Below are 15,218 nucleotides of genomic sequence, written 5' to 3'. Positions count from 1 at the left end.
TGCTATCTTGGCTCACTGCAATCTCCACCTCCTGGGTTCAAGTGATTCTTATGCCTCAGCCTCCCAAGTAGCTGGAATTATACGTACACGCCACCCCGTCTGGCTAGTTTTATTTTTATTATTTTTAGTAGACATGGGGTTTTGCCATGTTGGCCAGCTGGTCTCAAACTCCTGGCCTCAAGCAATCTACCTGCCTCAGCCTCCCAAACTGTGGGATTACAGGCATAAGCCACCATGCCTGGCCTTACTGGGTTATTTTAAAAGATGTCTTCATATTCAGAAATTCTTCCTTCTGCTTGATCTAGTCTATTGTTGAAGCTCTCAACTGTATTTTTTATTTCATTTGATTAAATTCTTCAGTTCCAGGATTTCTGTTTCACTCTTTTCTATAATATCTCTTTGTCAAATTTCTCATTCAGATCATAAACTGTTTTTCTGAATTCTTTGTATTGTTTATCTGTGTTCTCTTCTATTTTACTGAGCTTCTTTAATATCATTATGTTGAATTTTTTTAGGAATTTCATAGATTTCTTTTTTGTTGAGTCTGTTGCTGAAGAATTATTGTGTTCCATTAGAGGTATGTTTCCTTTTCATGTTTCTTGTGTCCTTACATTGATACCTCTATATGTGGTATAACAGGTGCTTCTTCCAGTTTTATAGATTGGGTTTCATAAGGAAAAATGTTTTTCTTTATAGATGAACTATAGTGTTGGTTGAATAGGGTGGTTCGGTTTTACTTCTAAGTGGACACAGTAGTCTCTGTATGATTTCTTTGGCTATAATCAGCATCAGTGGTGTCTCTGAGTTCCTCAGCAGCTTAGGCTGCAGTTTTTAGCAGAAGCTAAGGAGGCTTTGCTGAGGACAAGGACACAAGGTGGGTTGATCCTTGGGCCCCACTGGTGGCAACAGTGAGCTGAGCATGACAGGCTTTAGGCCCCTAGGTGGTGTAGGCAGGTATCAGTGGTAGCAGGTCCAGGCAGCTTACTCAGGTTCTGGCAGTGGCAGTGGTAGGCTGGATGGGCAGTTAGGTCCTTGGGCCCAGGGGTGGCATGCATGGCATTAGTAAAGGCAGTATCAGCACTGAACCTATCCTCGGATCCCCAAGTCATACACATGGACACCAGCAGTGGTGGTAGTGGGCTGGAAGGACCAGTCCTCAGGCCCCCATGTCGCTCATGCAGGTGGGTGCTGGCAGCAGTGGTGATGGCAGGCTTGACAGACCCATCCTTAGACCCCTGGGAGGAGTGCACAGACACCAGTGGTGGTAGACAGGGCGGGTGAATCCTCAGATCCCTGGACAATGTGTCTGGACTCTGGCAGGCTGGGTTGGTCCCCAGGCCTCAATGATGTGGGCAGGCACTGGCAGGGGCAGTGCTGGGTGGGGAGGAACTGTCTTCAGGCTCTCTGATGGTGTATGTCCATGGGAAATTTAAAACATGGGGTGACATGATTAATGCTGTATTTTTGAAAGTGAACTCTGGAAACAGAGTATAGGCATTCGATTTAGAAATGACTAGATAAATCAACAGATGGATAAGTCATTACCCCACCAAATGTTTAAAATGATTTCAAAGTTGCTTGAATCTCAGATTGCACTTCATTCATTCTTCTCTCATGTAGTTGTCAAAATTCGGTACTCATTCACCACTCCTGAAACTTCTAGATGGGCTCCAAGGGGAACTCAAAGCTCACGACAATGCAGATATTTAATTGCTTTCATCACGTTCTCAGAGCTCAGAACTGCTACAACTAGACAGAAGTCTTCAAGGGCAAGGATCATCCCTTATTCATGGTTTTGTCACCAACTGTCACACAGGGCCTGGCCTACTTACTGTATGGCCTCATAAATGCATTAAACTAAAGTCTATGTTTTAGTCTCTACTTGTTTATGGTATCAATTAGCATTCAAACTCCCCTACAACCTTATAATTCATCTGTACTACCTTTTCACCCATAGCAGAATGCTGAAGATACTATGAGAATACTCAATGAAAATGCTAATTGGCTGATTACTATCAATAAAGACAATAAACACATATAATGGCTTCTGGAACCTTTCTATTCAGTGGCCTACCAACTAGGTACTGGGAGCTAAGTGCCCATGAAGATGCAGAGTTACTATTCTTACAGAAAATATGCAACGTCTAAAAAATTGCATTATTTTGGGGTCAAATACGAATTTCATAAAATATTGGAAATACTGTTTAAAGAACTTTAATCTGGCTATGAATGATCTCAACTATCATATGCCCTTAAACTGGTAAGTGCTTGGAAGTCTGCAAAAAAATATGGACGCATAGGTTGTTTTGAGCCTATCTTCACCAATTACAAAAACACTCACATATTAGAACCCTTGTAGGCTGGAAATTTTCAAGAAGGAAAATTAATGTAAATATCTAGAACATAGTTATGAAAATATACACCTTTAGTGAATTTTCAAAACAGTAAAGATGATGTGTAAAAAAATGTATGAAGTCTAACACCATGAGCAACCTGGTTCTTTTAGTACTGAATGTTTGGAAAAATTATATGACATTATTGTTATTTTATTTTAAATTGTCTTTGCACACTTACATTACTTAGCCAAGTGTTCAAAACTTTCAGGATCTGAGTCTCTTTATTAACCAGAAATTCTAGGATAGTTAAAGAAAAACTTCATGGTTTTTTTCTGTGAATATTAGCTAAGTTAATTAATACTTTTGCTTCCAGTGTCACCATATTTTTAATTATCAGGTAGTTAAAGGCTATACTCTATACGATGAAATGATCAAGAATAAAGGCATTGATTTAGGACTAGTGTGTATGTAAGTGGAATTAATATTGATTATTGTTCCAATTCCTGCTCATCACGACATGAGAATCAGAGAATGCTAGAACTGTATCGGAATTATTCCACATAACTGTCTTCATTTGACAGGAAAGGAACTTCAGCCTGGAGCCAGACTTTAGGCCTCAATTTCAGGGATAATTATTTTCTAATCCCCAATTAAGAACAATTTAAAATCCTTATTAAAGAAATTATATGATAAAATATATTTGAGTTCTACCTTAAACACTTTTGATGATAGAGAAGTTAAAAATTCTAGTTCAGATTTCTCTTAGTTATTATTTAAGAAATGATTCAATACATGACTAGTTAATGCTACAGATTTCCAGTGTTAGCCTAAAAATTAAATACAAATTTCTTACCCATGACCTTGGGCAAGTCATTCCCAACTTTGTCAGTTGCTCTAAATTCAGATAGCAAATGATAGAATTATTTCAAGCTTGATTGCTTGTTTTTAAAATCTGGAGTTGAGAACATGTTGAGAACATATTACTGGAAACAATACTTTTAGAAAAATAAGGTAAATATACATTACCTATTGATCCTAGTAGCTTTGATACAAATTTGTTTTTGTTTCTAAAAGATGATTAAAAAGTTGAAAGAACCCCTGAAATCTTAAAATATTTTTCCAATGACATATAACACTTTTTATGATAAATAAATTATATTATTCTATAAAGAATCCTTACATCCTTACATTTATTATAAATAAAGGTTAATGTACAGCCGCATATCCTGCCATATATTCAGAAAAAGAAATTACTACTTTTAGAAAAAAATTAAATACTGCTATTAAAATTGCATCAATTAATCATGAAAAAGATTAATAAATTATACTTTTCCAGAAAGAGATTAATATTAGTGATCACTGTTGCATTCACATGAAATTATTAATAAGTATTTGAAAGGGCATTCATTTATCTGTGTTACCTAAAGACTAACAGACCTAAAGTTGAGGAAAAAATTCAAACCCAGAACTATGAATTAATTTCAGTGTAACAAGGCTCTTCACATTTAATTTTAAGAAATAGAACTGAAAAAAATCACTAGAAGACGTCAACAAAAACAAAATATGGTGCTTGCTTTTTCTGTACTTGTAAATTTTCATCTTTTGAGAAAAGGATGTCTTATTTTGGTCAGGGATTGTTATTCATCAGAAATGCCAGCAATAACTATAATTAACTAAAACTATTGTAGAAATATTTATACCAAAGTAAGAAAGAAAACAAGAATTAATTATAATGCTTCATTTAATGGGAGTGAAGTGAGGAAGAGATTTACCATATAAATAGGGGCTCAAAAGCATTAGCAGTATTCTTTTCCTTTTTAAAGTTTCTTTAATTGCAAATGAGATTTTCATATTGGTCAAACTGGCTGAATACTAATCAGGAAACCATGACCAATACACCTATAATACCTATAGTTATTACAATTGTAGCCTGAGATAATCAGATGACTAGAAAAAAATCATCTTCCTATTTGTATATCTAGGGTGTTTGTGTGTATGTATGTATGTGTGTGTGTGTGTGTGTGTGTGTGTGTGTGTGTGTGTGTGTGATGCAGAATAACAAGAGTGATTAAGAAGCAAGACTTGGGAGCAAGTTTGCCTGGCTTTGCATCTTGGTTTCTTGAGCTGTGGAATTTTGGATACGTGACTTAACCTTTCATCACTTTCTTCCTTTCTAATGAATCAATGCATCTAAAACACTAAGCTTGGCTCAAAGTAAGTGCTATGTATAGGTGTTTTTTTTTTTAACCATTCTCCTCCCCTCAGAGATCAAAATTCAGCCAACTGAATGGTTTATTTTACCCTGAAAATTCTGCAAGACTTGAACCTAGAGGTAAGACTATGGCTGAAATATAAGAATGGACTCTGAAATTAAGTATAAGTTGTTCATAGAAATGAAGAAAAAACTAAATGTATCATAAGAATAATTGAACACCTTCTGAATCCTCTTATCTGATCAGAATTGTCACACAAATACAGGTGTATTTTCTCACATCCAGAGGTTTGTAATACATACTGAATCAGGCTTCCACATGCAAGTATGTGGTAGTCCAATCAAATCTGCCACTAGAATAGTTAGTTCTACTTTTTAAATGTTCAATGAGTCTAGTTTCCATAGGGCAACTAGAATAAAGATACCTAAGATTTTGTTTCTACTCTATTAATGCTATCTCTATCTAAACTATTAATGATAGAAACTAAACTATACTAAGTTTAAAAAGAAGTGCATCTGCTTCTTAGTTTATTGAGGTTAGCATTTTCACACTGTATGTCATATATCACATGCAAATATCAAGGTAGATCAATGTATGTGATCAGATGTTTGAAGAGCCACAAGTTCCCATTGTGATAAAACACTGCCAAGTCACTTTTTTCTTAACTTATCAACTTAGAGTGCCAAATTTTGCTGCTTTCCTGCATACTGCAAGAAAATTCTCTGTCTCACAAATGCTGCTTAAGATCAAATAATCAATATTTATACTTTGGTATTTCATTTTTAAAAATCTCAATCTAACATAACATGACGGTAATGGTAGCAATAATAGTCACAATTGTTAATGTACTATAACATTTTCAAATGCTTTCTGCATGCTGACACTGTTCAAAGCACTTTGCATATATAATATCATTTGACCCTCACTTGAACTCTGCGAGGAGTATACTATTATAATCTCATTTTATAGATGAGAAAACTAAAGCCCAGTGAATTTTTTTATACTTGCATAGAGACCACATAGAAAACTGTATAGCTGGAATTCAAAACCACCAGGCAGTCGGGTACCTGGACCTGCAATATTCTACATTATACTGTCTCCATGAAGTAGTTTCCAAATTTGATTTTGGCCACATACAGAACTGCTTTTGGGGAAGCTGTATTTTGTATGTGTGTGTGTGTATGTGGGTGCACATGCATGTGTGTGTTGGGAAGCCTGTGACTATTACCTCCTACTTGATGGGTCTCCTTTCAAACAACAGTTTGAAAACCTCTGGTCTAGTGTATCTGAACTTGTCCAGGAAGTTTCTGTTGCTAATGCTGTTTGCACAATTGTTCAGAGTTTTCAGATCTTCACCAAAAGTCATGAAGATAAAACCTAAAAAAAATGCTATTCGCAGATATTTGTACTCCTAGAGATACAATAAGACACAGTATTTAACTGTCTTGTTCTGGGGAACGATAAGGACTTTCTCAGCTGGGCTAAGTCAGAAGATATCATTCTATTGTCTTCTTCATGTAGCCTGGTGACCACTGATATCCAACCCATAACGAGGTGGAGAACCCAGTTTTAAAGGCAGATGCCAGGGTGGAAAACAAGTGGAATCCTGACCAAACTAAAGGTTCAGAAAATAGTATGGTTTTTGAAACCCTCAGGTGTTCCTAGGCCTACCATATAGTCACACCCAGATTTTTGAGCTGATCTATTAATTTCACCTTTGAACCCTCAGGTCAACTGGATGGGCTTCATCATCATATTACAGTTCCAACATATAGACCAACTGATGAAATCTAAACTACTGCTGCAGAAAACACCATTGTATTAGATTATGCTGGTGTCAACAACTGGGGACATCACATCAGGGTTCTGAATAGAAATCTCCATCTTCTAAGCAGTGAGGGTCCAGTGTTCTTGGGAAGTTTATCTTAATTGGGCAAGCTCATTAGAATCTCTTTGATTGAGCACAACTGTATTGAAATGTAAGAAACTAGAAGATGCACATTGGAAATAATCAAGTCCAAGTTTCAGATTTAGATCTGTGACCTCATTCAAACAGGTTAACTTCTGGCTTCAGCTTCTTTATTTGAAAATTAACAAGAGATGTCAAAGATATCTGAAATAAATATGAGCTATAATATTAAGCAACAGACCAGCCTGACATTTTTGTTTTTATAATAATCTCATATAAAAAGTTACTTTCTTCTATGCAGCAAATACAATTCCTTATAGTAAATTAGGCACTTAGGGAAACAGTTAATTCCTCTGACCATTAGGCTCATTCTCAGCTTTGCCTGGAGTAAAGAAAGGGTATGAAAGAAACAATGGAAAATTATCCATCAAATTTATTCTCTTTGACTATACCCTGAGGACTAGACATTAATTAGATTACTAATAAGTTTTATTAGGGCCTTATATGCTAATAACTTCCTACTTTATTTTTTACAAAATGGAAGCTTCCCGAGGATAGGTTTTCCTCTGGCTTACCCAAAGGAATGAAACAGCATCGATTAAAGTTAGATATTACACTGCATTACAGTAAATGGTGAAAGAGAATTAAGAAAAAGCCTTTTAGAAACAGCTTGCCTAAATATGAGTTTTTCTGTTTTGCATTTTATTTTTTAAAAGTTTTTGTAATTAGAGTAGGGAAATAACATTAAATTATTTTAGAAAGGAAATACATGTTCCTTTCTTAATTTGCAGTTGTGCTGTATGTTTCTATGACTCATTGTTATTCACGTCAGTGACATTCACGGGAAGGAAATTTCCCTAAACAGATACTAGAGAAGCATTTTTCTCTTGAGCACTACCATTTGACCACTTTGGAAAGTATGAGGATATTTGCCAAGTACATGCACTTGGGTATTTTAAGGATTTATTTCGTAGAAAAACTGAGTAAGTTTCAGAAATGCAATATCTTAAGTCAAATTCTGACTGGGACACTGACACTCTTGATGCCTACAAATGACCATGATATCATTTCAAATCTAAGAATAACAAAGACAAGTCATGGAATAAATAAAGCATGCTGCAACTCACATTTCACACATGAACACAATTGTATTCCCACCAAAGAGGCTCTTTTCCCTTTTATATTTCCATGTTGTCTGGGTTACAATTCACTGTCCTTAAAATATAAGTTCAGGCAGACATTCCTGTGTGTTTTGAAATGGATAGGGGCATGATAAACTGCAAATTTCTAGGCATCATACTCAGAAATGCTGATTCAGTTGTTCTTTGATAGGATTCAGGGTCTAAATTTTTCTTGCGCATCCTAGGTGATTCTGAGGCAAGGAGGTCCAGGGACCACCTCATGAGAAACATAGTTTTATTTGTCAAATCCAGAATGAGTTAGAGCAGGGCTGATCCTGTTTAAACATGAAAAGTTAAAAATCCAGTTTCCAGTTAACATCTCACAGAAACCATTAGGCCAGTACCAATGGACTATGCTTTGAAACTCTCATGTTAGCAAAAGGCACTGCATGCTAATTTTTTTTTCAATTATAAATAAAAATCACCTGGGTGTTGAATAATTTATGGCCTCCTACAAAGCTGAATTTGAAAACATCAAGCTGGCAGCCTGTGCCATTCCAACCCACACATGGACAGCTGCCATGCACGCATATCCGTTACTTTTTTGGAGATTATCTCCACATGCTGTATTATCTGGCTTTCCACATTAGCAAGTAACATGAAACACAATCAATATCACAGAGGCCACAACACAATTAAAGACAAAGATGAGGCATCCATAGCTTGCTGGTACGGAAACCTGAAGGGAATAAGGTATTTTCCTCTACTTATGGAAGCCTATTTGGGCTAGAAATAAAGATAAATCTGATAGTTATTGACTTAGTAGAGGTCCCTTCAGAAATACTCAACTTTCCAATTAAGATTGTAATTTATAATGAAACTTAAGAAATCAAAATCATAAAAATGGTTATATTTTACAAGTCAACTGGATGAGAATGTTGAAAGTGTAAGATTCATTTGAGAGGAATTTAATTACCTTACAAGGAGACAGTATATGAGCATTTCTTAAACTGGGACTTTACATATCAGGTTTTGAATTTTCAATGTATTTCCATTGAGCAAAATGAAAAATATTCAATTGTAAGAATTTTTATTCTGAATTTCATATGCCTCCTTTCCCCAAATGATCCAAATATTTTTTGGTCCTTGTAGTTCTGGCTCACCAATAGAACAGACACTAAATTTATGCAGTAATAGACCAAAACCAAAACAAAAAAAAAATCTTCAAAGATGTTATCTGATAGCCCAAATCTGAGTAATATTTTTTCTAATGATAAGTCCTTTTCATTGATGAATTTTTTCACCCATTAATTCTTATTCCCTTCAGGTTTTGCTAACGTGGATTGTAGCATTTCACACTTTATTGCTTAAAAGAAACCCTACACGCACCTCCTGTGTGTTCTGGTTCCCAGGTGCCTTCACCAGGTGGGGGCTGCTGTAATGAGAAAACTCTGCTCTCTGGTGGCCTCAAGGTAGATACTAGTCTGTGGAATTTGTGAATTCTGTCTCTGACAAGAATAGCATTACCCCTCTCATGTTCTGCACCCTCTCTGGCATCAGATCGACCAAGATCCTTTTTTTGGACTACATTTGCAATCTCAGCTACCAGGTCTGACTCTGATTCTGCCTTTTCTGTAGGATTATATTTGTGCACATGAACAACATCTTCCCTTTCTCCTAGCAGCTTGGAAAGTAGTGAATAGAAATCACCTGTGGAAAAAAGAGAAGAGATAAGGGCGTGGAGGGTAGATAAGATTGCAAAATTTACAAAATTTGGTGCTTTAAAAAATATCTACTCATTTCTCATAATAAATAAGAGAGAAGTTTGCACTCAGACTTTTAAGCATAGGAGGAAAAAAAAGAAAAATTCCTAGACCAATGAAATACTTTATTTCATATATCATCTATTTCTTTATGTATAACATCTATTGACATATTAGTAGAAAAAATAATGCTTATGTAATTGCATGGCACATTTCAATAAATGGTTTTCAAAGTATAGTTTCATTGATACGGAAATTAAGAGCTCATCAGATTTCTAAAATAAAATATCATCAATAGCTACATTAGATAACAGCTATCTGCACAAGAAACTCTTTGCAGTTGTCTTTAAAAACCTATTGAAGTGCAAGCCACAAGAAATGAAATATACATTTCTTGAGCAGGAAATATACATTTCCTGTAAAACACAAGTAAATACGTATCCATTTGACAACTGGGAAACCTAAATTTTATTATTATTTTGTTAGCAGTGCTACTGTAAGCTCTAGTTGCTCCTCTTAAACAAAAAATGAGCAAGTGAGAAAAATAATTTTTTGAGCAAAGGATACTTTTAAATCAGCTTCAAACAAAGGAAAAGATTTTAATAAACTGATATCATTAGGGTGATTCATCACTAAAATGCATTCTATGCCTTCCTGTATTAAGGAGTAAACTTGGGTATGAGACTCCAATTCTATGAAAGCAAATTATTTGTAAAATATTATCACCTATACAAAATATGACTACAGAAAGTTCATGAAGTATTTTAACCCTCATCATTTCCACGATGACTTCAAATCCATTTATATCAACTGTGTGAATGGTAAACATATTCTCAATGAAAACACAAATCTGCTCTCCTACACCAAACCCAAGGGCAACCACCAGTTCTTCCTTTTCCTCATCCTATACTAGGTGCTGCTAATGATGAAATTACTTACGACTATGGAGTCCTGTTGCTTACGTTTTAATTACATTTACAGCACAATTAGAAAACATTTATAAAATCTCTTTTCATGACCATTAGGAAATGAAAATGATAACTGGTTTAGCCATGATGTATTTCACTGAAGAATATATTATTAAGAAAGTGGTGCAAGGGGAGATGAAGTCTTTCCAAAATGATGCTAAGAGATTCTGTCATGTTTACAAATAGTCTTGGTTTAATGTTTCAAAGTAGGTTTTCAATTCTTGCCAGTGAAATAAGCTTATCCCAGGTGAAATCTTCAATCAGAAAATAATTACCAGGTAATAGGGCCAATCTCAGTAAAATAAACAAAGCAAATTATAAGTCAACCAAATCTGTTAGGGCACAGTGGCATTCTGCCTCACAGAAGAAAAATTAATACAGTTCATTACTGCTAAATTCTCATGTACCACACATTAAATATAAATAGTTTCATATGCTTGTACAATGAAACGTCTTATTTAGGAAATAAAATACAAGAGTATTTCAGGGAGAGATAAACCATTATTTAAAAACTTGAGGCTGGGAGTGGAGGCTTACATTTGTAATCCCAGCACTTTGGGAGGCCCAGGCAGGAGGATTGCTTGAGCCCAGGAGCTCGAGACCAGCCTGGGCAACAGAGTGAGACCCCATCTCTCTAAGAAATAAAAAAATTAGCTGGGTGTGGTGGCATTCAATTATAGTCCTCACCACTTGGGAGGCTAAAGTGGGAGGACTGCTTGAGCTCAGGAGTTCAAGGCTGCAGTGAGCTATGATCACGCCATGGTACTCCAGCCTGAGTGACAGAGACAGACCTCATCTCAAAAAAAATTAAAATTAAATAAAAACTTGAATCCATATGTTTAAGCTATTATTGTTATTGAGACAGGGTCTCTCTCTTTCGCTCAGGCTGGAGTACAGTGGCACAATCTTGGCTCACTGCAACCTCTGTGTTTAGGGTAATCTTGATGGAGGAAGACAGGTTCAGAACTATGCATAGTCATTCAGGTTTGTAAGAGGAAATCTAAAAGCTGTGATAAAATACCAAAGGTAGAGCACTCCAGTTCATGTGAATTTATCATTTAAAATTGTTATTGGGTTAGGAAAGCAAAAATTGTTAAAATAATGTAACAGGCTTGGCTGCACACAGTTGCACAGGCCTTGCCAGAATAAAGTTTCAGAGCAGAATCTGTACAAACGTCTCGTTACATGAGAGAGAGACCACTAGATGGCTATCTCTTACATTCCTATGTGCAAACCAGAAAGAGTTTTTTCCTCTTCTAGTGTACTAGATATAATATGGAATCCTGAAATGTTAACCAATTTTCTTAGTCACATTAAGATGTTTATTTAGAAAATACATCTAATGAATATAACAGATGGAGTAGAACATAAATAAAGCAAGTTGGTGGTCCTGACCCCTGTGTCATCTCTCAATGTTTCCTTTTTCTTTTCAGTTTATGTTCCACTCATATTGGCTTTTCATTTCCTTGAATATCAACTCTAAGAAGATACTGTTTCTTCTGCCTGGACCACTCCCTCCCCACTAATAAACTAGCTCCTCAACTTTCAGATCTTAGGTGTCACATCAAAAAAGCCTTTCTTGACAATTCAACTCAGGGGTCTCTGCTGGGTGCACCTATAGCACTCTAGTCTTTCCCTGTATGGCAACTCCTCAATTCAAATACACATCAAACCCTATTTCTGTGCCTCTAAGAAATTCTACTTTGTGCCTTTAAGTAAATTCTACTTAACTTAATAAAGATAGTGACAATAACCTTTAGAAATTACTTTGTACATTTAAAGAAGACAGCTAATATTAAAATACCCAGTCCAGTACATATCATAAAGTAGGTGTCACTAAATTATAGCTATTATAATTACTGACTGAAAAAACAAACTAATTGCAACATGCATCTGCTTCAACCTGTGGTTTATATAATATTTTAAAAATCAGCTCCTTTTTCCTAGTCAAACATTTGGATTTTTGTAATAGAAAACAAAAAGCCCTTTTAGGACTGGGCACGGTGGCTCATGCCTGTAATCCCAGCACTGGGAAGCCAAGGCGGGCGGATTACTTGAGGTCAGGAGTTTGAGAACAGCCTGGCCTACGTGGTGAAACCCCATCTCTACTAAAAATACAAAAATTAGCCAGGTGTGGTGGTGGGCACCTGTAATCCCAGCTACTTAGGAGGCGGAGGCACGAGAATTGCTTGAACCCCAGAGGCAGAGTTTGCAGTGAGCTGAGATCGTGCCACTGCACTCCAGCCCGGGAGACAGAGTGAGACTCAGTCTCAAAAAATAAATAAGTAAAAAAAATAAAATTAAAAAAAAGCCCTTTTAGGTTCCTAGCCCTCTATTTTCTTAATAAGTCACTGTGGCTACTACAGCTAATTGGTTACTGGCTTTGCCAAAGGAGGCTGTATCTGTACCTTCTCCATCTCTTTTAGCGTATCTTTGGAAAAAGAACTCTCTCTACGCCACTGTTCTGAATGCCATTCCTCCAGAATTCCCTAAAGCCTCTCCTGTCTTCTCTCTTTTCTTTTTTATTAATAAATACAACTTCTTTACCTCATATCTGTCTCACAGGCTATACATACACTCACTTAGGGCTTGAGTTGTTGTGGAGGTGGGGAGAGACTCTCCTCTGACATAACATATCCTTCAGGCTTTTCCATCTTCTCTCTTCCTTTACAAGCTCCAACACTGTCCAAAAGAATTTTCTGTAATAATGGATGTAATCTATGTCTGCACTGTCCAACCTAATAGCTGCTAGACAGACACATGGGGCTGTGTACTTCGTAAATGGCTAGTGCACCTGAGAAACTTAATTTTTAATTTTTTACTTTGAATTAATTTATATTCAAAACATAAATATTTTCACCTAGTGTTTACCATATTGGATGGTGCAGGGCTACTTGCTGATTCATTCTTCCTTACATCCTTTTCCCTCCCTAAATTGGATGCATTTCTTTCCACTTCCTATTTCACCGTTGTATGACTTCTCCAAGAGGTAAGGGATCCTAATTGCCAATGCTAATAGACTCTTTATTTTGATCTACTGGGAGGCTGTAGCCCTGTTGAAAGTTCCCTTCAGAACCTCTCTCCTTATAATGTTGTTCTTTACAGGTCTTCTCCATCTATCATCTGTGCTTCCTCTTTTTACCGTCCATCATGTAAAAAATGCTGGTGTTTCGGGAAGTCTGTCCCTGAAACATTTTTCCCCTGGCTAAAGCCTCCTCCTACTAAGTGATCTCAGTCACTTACAAAACTTAAGCTACCACCTCCAGGCACATGACTACCAAGCCTGGAGCTCTCCTAACACCAAACTGGTGTTACAAAACTGTCTTCTGGAAAATCCCACTTGGATGTCTGTCTGTCTCATTTGAACTTAAAATGTCTAAAATGGAGCTCTTAATCTTCTCACCATATTTTAACCTTTTAATAGTGTCTCTCTTAGTGATGACACTTTTTTGAGTAAATCAACTCAGAAAACTGTGTTCTTCTCTCTCTAACCAGTGAATCACAAGGTCCAACCTAGGCTGATTTGCAACATCAACTTTTCCCTCCTTACCACCAGTACTCATTTGGGAATCTTATCTTTTGATTGTCACAGTGAAAGACTCTTCTCCTTCCTCAGAAAGGACCCCCATCTCTGCTCTGGATGACAAAATCTGTCTAGGATGGTATTAAAAGTGGCTCTACCTCTACGGAACTGATGTGTGATTGATGGCACCCTACCCACCTTGGACACTCCTGGATTATATCCCCATAGCTACCTTTTCCGCAGCTCTGTTCAGCTATATATTTCTGAGTGGTATTTTCTTTTCTTTTTTTTTCCACTGGACTAACTTTGATTTTGATTTGTGGCATTTTTTATTATACTTTAAGTTCTGGGATACATGTGCAGAATGTGCAGGTTTGTTACATAGGTATCCACGTGCCATGGTTGCTTGCTGCACCCATCAACCCGTCATCTACATTAGGTATTCCTCCTAATGCTATCCCTCCCCTAGCCCCCTACCCCCCGACAGGCACTGGTGTGTGATGTTCCCCTCCCTGTTCCCAAGTGTTCTCATTGTTCACCTCCCACTTATGAGTGAGAACATGCAGTGTTTGGTTTTCTGTTCGTGTGTTAGTTTGCTGAGAATGATATTTCCAGCTTCATCCATGTCCCTGCAAAGGACATGAACTCAACCTTTTTTATGGCTGCATAGTAGTCCATAGTGTATATGTGCCACATTTTCTTTATCCAGTGCAGCATTGATGGGCATTTGGGTTGGTTCCAAGTCTTCGCTATTGGGAATAGTGCTGCAATAAACGTATGTGTGCATGTGTCTTTACAGTAGAATGATTTAAAATCCTTGGGTATATTCTGGGTGGTATTTTCTATTTCTATTCTGGGACTCCCTGCTAAGGTGACCATATAATTTGTTTCTCAAACTAGAATACTTTTTAAAAGGAAAAGGGTGTTAATAATATTTATACTAGGCATAAACTGGGACAGTCCTAGAAAAATGGAGACGTTTGCTCTTACCAATTGTTGACAGAGTTAACATATTCAGAACAATATAAACTATAGAAAATAATAATAGCAGCTAAAATTTCTTGAGAGCTTAGCATGATCCATTCACTTTGCTGAATGCTTTATACGGTTTAATACGTTTAATCTCTATTAAATTGTTATTATTGTCCTTATTTTATATGAGGAAACAAAAGGTACAGTACTAACCTGCACAGCTGGTAGGAAATTGAACTGGGATTTGAAGGAGATGGTCAGAATGACAGTTGCCCTCCAAACTGCTCACTAGACTGGATTCAGGTTTCCCTGTCTTTTCTGTACTGGCCATTACACTTTTTCCTATACATTCTTCTCAAACTTATCAATCTTACTATACAAAACTTAATTGTTTTTCTTTTTAAATTAACCAT

The 15,218-nt window shown here is 36.5% G+C and overlaps 1 protein-coding gene across 12 annotated transcripts in view; it reads right to left on the bottom strand.

Moving 5' to 3' along the window:
• PAM (peptidylglycine alpha-amidating monooxygenase) overlaps positions 1-15,218 on the bottom strand; it is a 281,268-nt gene that overhangs the window by 46,363 nt on the left and 219,687 nt on the right. For 6 of the 12 annotated variants that reach the window (XM_008953692.5, XM_034960298.3, XM_034960299.3 and 3 more), the window contains exon 15: positions 8,969-9,289. The exons of the other annotated variants lie outside the window; for them this stretch is intronic. In XM_008953692.5, the coding sequence (XP_008951940.2) occupies positions 8,969-9,289 (321 nt within the window). The remainder of the gene's footprint in view (positions 1-8,968; positions 9,290-15,218) is intronic. 12 annotated transcript variants of the gene reach the window in all.

This window comes from Pan paniscus, chromosome 4 (genome assembly GCF_029289425.2).
Source record: "Pan paniscus chromosome 4, NHGRI_mPanPan1-v2.0_pri, whole genome shotgun sequence".
NCBI classification, from domain to species: domain Eukaryota; kingdom Metazoa; phylum Chordata; class Mammalia; order Primates; family Hominidae; genus Pan; species Pan paniscus.
The sequence above is the reverse complement of the archived record's forward strand: the minus strand, read 5'-3'. Positions and strand labels throughout refer to the sequence as shown.